Here is a 9552-nt window from a genome sequence, read left to right as displayed (position 1 = left end):
AAGACTTCCAAATACTCAAGTTGGAGGGGACTTTGAATTTATTTGGAACAGACAGTTGCACACTTGAAAATGCCAACACATAAGGGAACATACTCAGCTTCGTTAACTGACAAGATTGAGCTCATTACAAACTCTCCAGCCAGGGGATATTTCATTCTTAAAAGAGGAGTAGAAATCCTGTGTGTGTGTTTGGGGGGCTGGGGAGGGGAGAAGAATATATCAGTCAGCATTGTTTCCTCCGGCGCTCCCAAACATAGGCTAACTGTGAAGAACCAGGACGCTCACCGAGTCCTGGCAGCGCTGCAAGGTGGGGCGGGGGCGGGCGCGGTCCTCTCGCTGGTGACTGCAGATTTCCTCTGCGGGGCACTTCCTAGGGCCTTTGATCTTTCCCCAGGAACTGGAGAGGGCCGCGTTTGCCTCTAAGTTTATTCCCTCTTGGTTTATTTATTGTATCTGTTTTCTCTTCTCGCTGGTTTGGAGGTCAGAACGCCAGTATGCAACGGGACGTGGGTCCCAAGGTTTCCCCTCTCCGGGCACTACCGCAAAATCTGGCAAAAGGTACACTGAGTCCTGGGGCAGCAAATTCAGCGGAAGAGAAAGAGTCTTTCTCCTCTCAGGGAGACAACCCAGAAAGCCCGATCCCGGGATCAGAGGCCAGGACCCCGCTCTGGCCCCCAGCCCCAGCCCCATCTGGGCGCCGCCGGGTGCTCTTCTCAGTACGCCGGAGGACTCGAGCTCGCGTCCCTCCCTGAGAAGCTAGGCTTAACTTGGAGTTTCATCTCCTCCCCAGGAGGGTCTCAAGTTGCCTTCGTCTGCCGGTAAGGGCTCCCACTCCCCCGCTCCGGGCCTTAATCTCCACCCGGCGTCCGCGTCTGAGCCGCCTGGCCTCAGCTCTCCATCTGCGCGCCTTAAATCCCATTTATCTTCTTAGCGCCTCAGACCCGGCCGGCCCAGCCCCTCTTCCTCTCACCCCCCACCCCACTTGCAAATCACAGACCCTCGTCTACCCCTCGCTCCTCCAAGTGCTCTGGACGAACTACAGCAACCTTTGAGGTGTTAGAAAAAGTCGCCAGGCTGGGTGGAGGCGACCTAGAGGGGCGCGGCAGGAGGAGGGCCCGAGTGGAGTGGGGGGCGTCCCAAGGTTTCAGGGTGAGGACCGCGGAGGGTCCTCGACCCGCAGTCGCCTAACTCCTGCCTTGCGTCTCCAGTGCTTGAAGTCGGTCCCTCCCAGGCCCCCAATCTAGGTCACCAGCCAGGAACGGCTACGCTGGGGGTCGCTAGAGAGGGTGAGGGGCGGTCTGTCTGCTTCCGAGGTGGGCGAGGAGTGAACGTTTCAGGGCCTGCCCCTCTCAATTCCACTCGATTGTAATTTCATCCCCGGGCCGGTCGAGCCTCCCTCCTTCCCGCGGCCAGCCCTTCCCTCCCCGTCCGCCTCCTTCGTCGCCCCCGCCCCCGCGAAAAGCCCTGCAGCTTGCAGCAGGCTTCACTCCCGTACGCCGACCTCCCGGCTGCAGTCCTGCCTCTTGGAACTGCCCCGTGGTTCCGGGCCCAGACCCCGAAACCCCCCACCTCCTCGCGCTGGCCCGGGGATCCGCGGGGGCTGCGTTCCCAACGCGCCCCCGGAGACGCCCTTTCCCTGTGCGCCCGGGACTTGGTGAAACTTTGCAGGCGCCGGCGTCAAAATGGATTTAATCCTAGGCGTCTTGCTCCGGCTCCTGCTCCTGGCTTCCAGCCTCGGACCCGGCGCGGTGTCGCTCCGAGCGGCCATCCGAAAACCAGGTAATGCGCTCCTCCGCCCGGAGCCACCACGCCCGGAGCGCCCCTGCTGGGCTCCCGGGCGAGGACACAGAGCCGGCAGCGCACCGCCTCCTTCTTCCCGACCAGCGTCGGCTTAACTCGCTTCAGCTCTGCCAGGAGCCGAGGAAAGACGCGAACCTCGCCCTCCCCCGCCCCCGGGCGGCTCTAGGGTATTTATTTGTTAAAAGAATGATCAGTTTTCCAGACACGGTAGAGGTGGTGGTCCCCGTGTTTGACCGCAGGGAGCTGAGAGTTGGGACAGCGATCGTGCTGTCTCAATTACAGAGGATGGCAACGGTGCAGAGGAGTCAAACCGGCCCCTCCTGCGTCTCCAAACATCTTACTGAATTCATAGTGTCCAGAGCTCAGCCATTTCCTGTTAAGTGTCTTAAGGGCTGCCTGGAGCCCCCTCTGCCCATCTCCGGTCCTGCCCACGCACTGTGCGGGGATGTGGACTCTGCTCTTAGCATCCTCTTCCACTCTGGGGCCGTTTGTTCAGAAGGAAGCACCCAGTGGGTTAATTTTACCGTGTTTTGAACTCCTGTCTTTGCTCTGCTATTTAAACAAAGATATGTGCGTTGCAGCTTGTTATAAGGGATTGAGGATTGGGGGAGAACTTGAAACCATAACGTGTATTTCCTCTAGCTTCATATAGGTAAAAAGTCTTCGATTATTTTGGTCTACTTTGATTTGGCCTATGTTGTGAGATTATTCAAAGTAGAACATTCTAAACAATGAAGTTCTAAACATTGTTTCCCAAATAATGATTTTTGTTATTTTCTGCTGGGACCATATTTAGAATTCTGAAAAATCTGTTTTGTCTTAGCTTACTTTGTAAGGGAGGTTGTCTTATGGGATTAATTATATCTTATGAACAATGGAAAACAATGTAACTTTTATTTGAATGCAGTCTGCAAAACCTCACAGAAAGTGCAGTTTGTCTTCACAAACGTTTCTGTAAGAAAGAGACAAAGCTAGGAAAATTTATCAGAGGGCAAAGAAAATCGTCTTAGCGGGATCCCATGTGGATGCTTAAATATTTTCACATTGGAACTCTCTATCTGGAAATATGACTTGTTGCATTTCGGCTCTGGAAACACTCTCAGTCTTTGCGCTGTATCTCTTATTACCAGCACTTGTTACCTGCCTTGAAATCTAAGGTCGTTATCATAATCTACACCATATTTAAATTATGAGCCATTCCACTGATGAGCTCTTCAATTCATTTTGGAGATAATAGCTTCAGTCCAAGGTAATATCACATTAAACTGTTTCTCTTCCTGCATGCACACATACACACACCTTCAAGGATTTCAGTGAAGGGCTTCTTTCTAACTTTCCTCCTTAAGATAACCACATCACGATCAATTGCATTTTGCAGATTTATTCACATGAAATAACCCATTAATTGTCACAATTTTTAAACAAAGCGTAGTTATATCTATAGTTTTAAAGCATGAACATTGTATGCAATGCTTTTTTAAGGATATATTTTAATCCATTTAACGGGAATTTTTAAGAAGTATTTTATAAAAACCTGTAGTATAAAACTGCTCATATGGGTCACCATATTTTCTTTCTTATTTTTTGTAGTTCTTCTCCTAAAAAGATTTTCTACCTGATTCATTCAGGGTCTCATTCTGATATTCATATCAGGTATATGCCATGCTGACCTCTTTGGTTTTATCTGAAGCATAGATAGGGTTTTGATAGTGGAAACACCACCTCTTAAATACTTTGGCATATTAATTACATAAAATTTGAGATAGAAGTGTTTAGGTTCAACCTAGAAGAGTTTTATTTTTATTACTTTATAATTTTATCCAGACACTGGCTTTCAGGTTGGAAAACTTCTCAGATTAAAATGACGGCTACTTCATAAACTTCAGGGGAAATTTCCCTCCTGCATTTACATCCCTTGGAAAGACTAGTTTTTGATCCGGAAAATTGGTCCAGATTAAAAAACTGAATGTGCCCTGCTTGGCTCTGATGTGAGCAGCAACCAGCTGATTTATAATTTTCCCCAGACACCAGCAAATCCTGCTAGTATCCATATGGGAGTTTCTTTGTACCTTGTTTCCTCAACAGAAATTGGTTCATATATAGTACTTTGAAGGTATCGTGGCCACTGTGCAGGCATACTGGAGCGCTTCTGTTTTATTTGGATGACCCTCCCTGTCTTCTCATACTCCTAAGTCTACTTTTGATAAGTACAGCATTGTTGGAGAAGTCTTGGATTCAAAATTAACCTGCAAATTCCCCATCCCCACCTACCTCTGGTGAGAAAAAACCGAGTAGCAGCTTCAAGTCTGAGTCTAGTTTGGGTTCAACACAAGCAACCTTTCTCTTCACCCCAAGATAGCTCATCTTTTGACACTGAACATTAATAAAGAAACCTCTGCATTTGCCAAGACTTACAAGAAATGACAGTTTTCAAATTAAGTTAAATTAAATCATAATAACGAACACGAAGTGCTTGCTACACTGTTCTAAGAACTGGATGCATAGTGATTTATTTAATCAACCCAATAGCCCTGGGAGATGGGGACTATTATTATCCCTTTTTTTTTCTGAAGGAGAAATTGTGGTTTAGAGAGGTTAAATATCTCACTCAAGGTCACACAACTAGTAAGCGGTGGAATGGAAATTTCAGCTCTGACCTTCAGGACCAGAAACTGAGTCCCAGAACACTGTGTTTGCAGAGGTGTATAACATGTCTTGTAGGGTGTCTTCCTGGAGGTTGAAGAGTGGAGCTCCCGTGGGTCTGACACTGGAGGCTAGGTGGAGGCTGCTGTTTTGTGTGGGGATCCTGTGTTGCTCTTAAACACTTGTAAATGGGATATGCCCATGCCTCCTAACACAACAGAACGCTTATGATACTGAAAAAGTTTTGGGAGCTACTGTCTACTGGCCTCATTTATACGAATCACAGGGTGTGGCCTTATGGTGTCATGATGAACCACTTGCTTCTCTTGTTGAACTCCTGAGGATTAAGGCTTGTGAGGGCCAGAGGGCCCACTAGAGAACCTGAAGGTAGAAAAAGGGGTCACCGAAGAATGGGAGGGTTTAGGGCCCTGTCCTTTCCCCAGACCTTCACGGTGTGGAAACACAACGTGTTGGATAGCCTTCATTCCTTTTCAGACTACAAGTTAGAATCATAGGCCTGGAAGGAAGTGAAAAATCCTCATTTTGCAGTGAGGTTGAGGGTGACTCAGTGACTTGCCCCAGTTAACATCAGAAGCTGAACTGGAACTAGTACCTAGACCTCCCACCCTCCTGAGTGGTCTCTAGCCTAGTGCTTGTCCCATCACCTGAGTCTCACCAGAAAGTGCAGGAGGACTGCCATTCTTCTGTGGTGGGGCAGGAAGAAGGGAGGGGGAAATCCAGACAGCTGAGGGAACCAGCATGCAACAAATCACTTCATTCCCGCAGGCATAATGCTAACTCTTGTCCTTATTATCATTTTAAAGTCAGATTTATTGAGGTATAATTTATATACAATAAATTTCATAAGTCTACAGTTTGATGAGCCCTAACAAACATACACAGCAATGTAATCACCACCGGAATAGAAATATATAGAACACTTCCATCATCCTTACATATTCCCTTGTGTCCGTTTGTAGAAAAATGACTCCCTCCCAGCCCCTGGTAACCACTGATCTAACTTCTATCCCTGCAGTTCTGCCTCTTCCAGAATGTCATATTTTGCATCCGGAAGATGCATCCATGTTTTTGCATATATTGGAAGTTTGTTCCTTTCTTATTGTTGAGTAGTTGTGCGTTGAAATTCCAGTTTGTTTAACCATTTGCTAGTTAGTGGACTTTTAAGTTGTCTTCAGTTTTAGGCTATTATGAATATAGTTCCTAGACACGTGCACATATAAGTCTTTGGAAGATATATGTTTCCATTTCTCTTGGTAAACAGGAGTGGGATCACTGCGTCACATGGCAGGTGTATGTTGAACTGGATAAGAAATCACCAAACTGTTTTCCAAAGTGGCTGTACCATCTTACATTCATACAATGTATGAATGTTCTAGCTGCTCCTAATCCTCTACAACACTTGGTAGAGTTGTTTTTTTCCGTTTTGTTTTAGCGATTCTATTATAAAAAGCATGTAATAGTATGTCATCACAGTTTTAATTTGCATTTCTCTAATGACTAATTATATTGAACATTTAAAAAAATTATTTATCTGCCATCTTTTCTTTGGTGAAATCTTTGTTTAAATCTTTGGCTGATTTTTAAAAATTGGGATGTTTGCCAGGCTTGGTGGCCCATGCCTGTAATCCCAGCACTTTGGAAGGCCAAGGTGGGAGGATCACTTGAAGCCAGGAGTTCGAGACCAGCCTGGCCAACATGGCGAAACTCCAGCTCTACAAAATATACAAAAATTAGCCGGGCTTGGTGGTGCATGCCTGTAGTCCCAGCTACTTGGGAGGCTGAGGCACAAGAATCACTTTACCCTTGGAGACGGAGGTTACCGTGCGCCAAGATTGCACCACTGCACTTCAGCCTGGGTGACAAAGGAAGACTGTCTCAAAAAAAAGAAAGAAAAAAAAATTGGGATGTTTATTTTCTTATGATTGAGTTTTAAGTGTTTTTCGTATATTCTGGATGCAAGTACTTTATAAGATCTGTGTTTTGTGAATCTCAGCTTCTAGTATGTGGCTTGTCTTTTTTATTTTCTTAATGGTGTCTTTCAAAATGCAGAAGATTTACATTTTGATAAGGTCTAATTTATCAGGTTTTTAAATCGCTCACGCTGTTTTTTTGAAAGCTTAACCCGTGGCTGCAAAGATGTTTCCCTATGTTTTATTGCAGAAGTTTTTTAGGTTTTACATTTAGGTCTATAATTCATTTTGAGTTAATTTTTATGAGGTGTGAGATATAAGTCGAGGTTTATTTGCTTTTGTATGGCTATCTTGGCTTTATTTTCTAAGCACTCTTATGCTTGGTGGTGGGAGGTGGTGCGTCAGAGGCAAAGCCGTCTCCAGCTTGGAAGCCTTGCTGTAGCTCTCAGGCCACAGTGGCTGGCGCCATGAAGCCATCCTCATTTCTATGCGGTAGACAGGGTATAGATCTTTGTCTCTCTACAAGCTTCTGTCAGTGAAGTCAGACTTAGGGCTGACTGCCGTGGCATGTCTGGGAAGGGTTCCTGGGGTTAAAGACCGGTGCTCCCAGGCCTAGAGCCTGGGGTTGCTCTTTGTTTATTTAGACAAGTCTCCTGACATTTATTAACTCTCTGGCACTAGAGGAGCTGGAGAACTGCACGGGTCCTGCCTTTTCTCCTGCCTGTCCAGTTTGTCTGAGGTCCCAGGGTCAGTGGGAGAAGGTCAAATCAGCGTTCAGAGTTCAAGGTTTTCCCTGGAGGATCTGGGCGTCCACAGTCATCCTTAGCAAGATGCTGCTCTCTCATCTTTTTCTTTCCACTTTCTCAACATTTCTCTAGTGGTATAATCAAACTAGAATAAAGATGTAAGGAAAGTCAGGAAGCAAAAAGAAAAGGCTGGAAGAGAAGAGTTAGCTTGTGGGCAATACACCTTGTTGGTTGCTGGTAGAGATACATGCACCTCTAGTGGCATTCTGCTGCTGCTAGTGTGAGGCTGAATGGCTAATGGGCGGTGGCCAGGGATCAGGGGTCACCCTGGTCTACTTCCCCAATGCCACCTTGATCTACCTGGAATTCACAAGAGACTGGTTACTTCCTTGCTTATAGCTTTTATCCAAACCCTCTACCCAAAGCGTGGCTTTTGGGGGAGATTCTCTCATCCGTGTGTTCCTTCCTGTCCGCTTTCCAGTCCACTGTACTCCATATCGCAGTGCTGATTCAGGCTGTCTCATTTCTCCGGGAAATCTCTAGCTCACAAAACCTATGGGGCACTAGAAGCTAGGGGCTAGAGACGTAGCACACGCATCCCCAACACCCAACTCCTAGCGCCCCAAGTAATTCAGGCAGACAGACATGTTTTCCTCTGATTCTTCACTCCATCAGCCTGCCTCCCCTCCTATTGGTTTCAACATCGTGTTTAATCTTCATTAGGAAGCACCTCTCTCTCTGACTCCATCTCTCATTGTTTGTCTCACTCTTTCTTTCCATTAATTCTCTGTGAGGTAAAGGGACAGAGAAGTCAAGGTCAGGAGTAAGTGTAGTTTAATGTGAGGCAAGACTTGTTTTTCTGAATTCCTTCTCAGGGAAGAGTGGCTTGGCCAGAAAGGAGCTGATTGGTGCTTTTTGTTTTTCTTACCCAGAGCCGAGGGCTTTAATAACCTTAGCATTCTTTGGGGAATAGTTGTCCATCTGTTCATGGCTTACTACAGCCCAAAAGTGGTCTAGTAATTTTGGCTAGATTTCTGGAAGACTGGGACTCAGCATCTGAGGCTGAGGTGGGACCCCAGCTTGCCCAGGGCTATCCTGTGGCTACCTCGTGTTCTCATGCCTCACACCCTGGCAAACGGGACTGTAGTGTTTCCCAGCTGACTGAATGATGTGATGTCTTGATTGCAGCAGAAAATCTTTTGAGTCGCTCAAGGCCCGTGTGCCTTGCCTTTGTTTTTACATGTCAAGCTGCACATCTTAGAGATGCACCTGCTATTTCAGGTATCGTAAAAGGGAAAAGGTGAGGAGATATGGCAGCTTTTAGAGGAAATTCCCCAAAACCATCTTTGATTGTGGACCTCCCCTTCAAGGAAGGACCCCAGGGTGTAACTTCAGCCTCCTGAAATGAGCGGGGGTACTTTTGCTTCCTTGCAGAACCCCTCATGGGTTCTCATGTAGAGTGGCTTAGGTGAGTCAAACAAAATTTCTGCCAGCAGAGGGCGCACGTTCCAGAGCTGGCTCTGCGCGGGTCTCCGCCCTCAGCAGTAATTCCTGCACTAAGTGGATGTGAGTTTTTAGAGTGCAATGCCAGGCACCCGCCTTTTTAAACAAGAACTTCAGATGACTTGATGCACACTTTGAGACATGCCAAAAGAGAGTTTGGACTCCCCTACTGCCTACTTCTCCCTGGTACCTCGAACCAGGTATTCTGTGTTATGCTGATCGTCTCCACTTCCTACCACCACGCCCAGCTGTAACTCCTGACGACGACAACACGTTGCTCCGGGCATCTCTGTTTAACCAGAACAACCCTGCCCTTAGACTCTAAGCTGACTGGTCAAAGAGGGAAACCTTGCAATGGCGTTAATAAAAAAGCCACGCTGTTCTCTATATAACCAACGTTTTCCCCCCTTACCTTCCCTCACCCCCAATCCCAAGCTTGTTCTTTCAGCCTTCAAGGCTGGTTTCTCTTGGTGGAGCATGAAGGCTTGCGTGAGAGCACATATTTTGATGTTACCCACATTTGGGTTCAAGTTCTGACACTTTACAGCTACATGGTGACAGTGGGTCAGTTATATATGCTCCATAATCCTCAGTTTACTCATCTGTAAAAATAGGATAAAGAAAGACCCTACCATATAGTGTTCCAGGGAAGATCCAATATGGTAATGTACCAGGGCATTAAAAAGGATTAGAAGACTGACATTTGAAGGCAATATTTGAGAAATTGGGATTGTTTAATCTGGACAAAGAAGAAAAACCTAGAAGAATTTCTAATTTCCAGGCATCAGAAGTAATAAACACAGACATTTGTGATTTTATGTACTTTTTATTCTTTTCCATATGTATTAAGGTATGGTTACATGTGATGTAATTTGTATTGAATTGTAACATTTTTCAGACAAATGAATTAACAAATTAGAAAGACTCTC

At 46.3% G+C, this 9552-nt stretch overlaps 1 protein-coding gene across 3 annotated transcripts in view; it reads left to right on the top strand.

The window, feature by feature from the left end:
• The first annotated feature begins 666 nt into the window (after positions 1-666).
• LOC105473097 (EGF like, fibronectin type III and laminin G domains) overlaps positions 667-9552 on the top strand; it is a 200475-nt gene continuing 191589 nt past the window's right edge. The window contains exon 1 of one of the 3 annotated variants that reach the window (XM_071098995.1): positions 667-818. Coding sequence is in view for 2 of the 3 variants with exons in the window: in XM_011726726.3 (XP_011725028.2) it covers positions 1683-1779 (97 nt within the window). In the remaining variant the exon portion in view is untranslated. Of the gene's footprint in view, positions 819-1484; positions 1780-9552 lie in introns of those variants that run through there. The other 2 variants (XM_011726726.3, XM_071098996.1) reach the window with 2 other exon arrangements.

The sequence above is a fragment of the Macaca nemestrina genome, chromosome 6 (assembly GCF_043159975.1).
Source record: "Macaca nemestrina isolate mMacNem1 chromosome 6, mMacNem.hap1, whole genome shotgun sequence".
NCBI classification, from domain to species: Eukaryota; Metazoa; Chordata; class Mammalia; order Primates; family Cercopithecidae; genus Macaca; species Macaca nemestrina.
The sequence above is the reverse complement of the archived record's forward strand: the minus strand, read 5'-3'. Positions and strand labels throughout refer to the sequence as shown.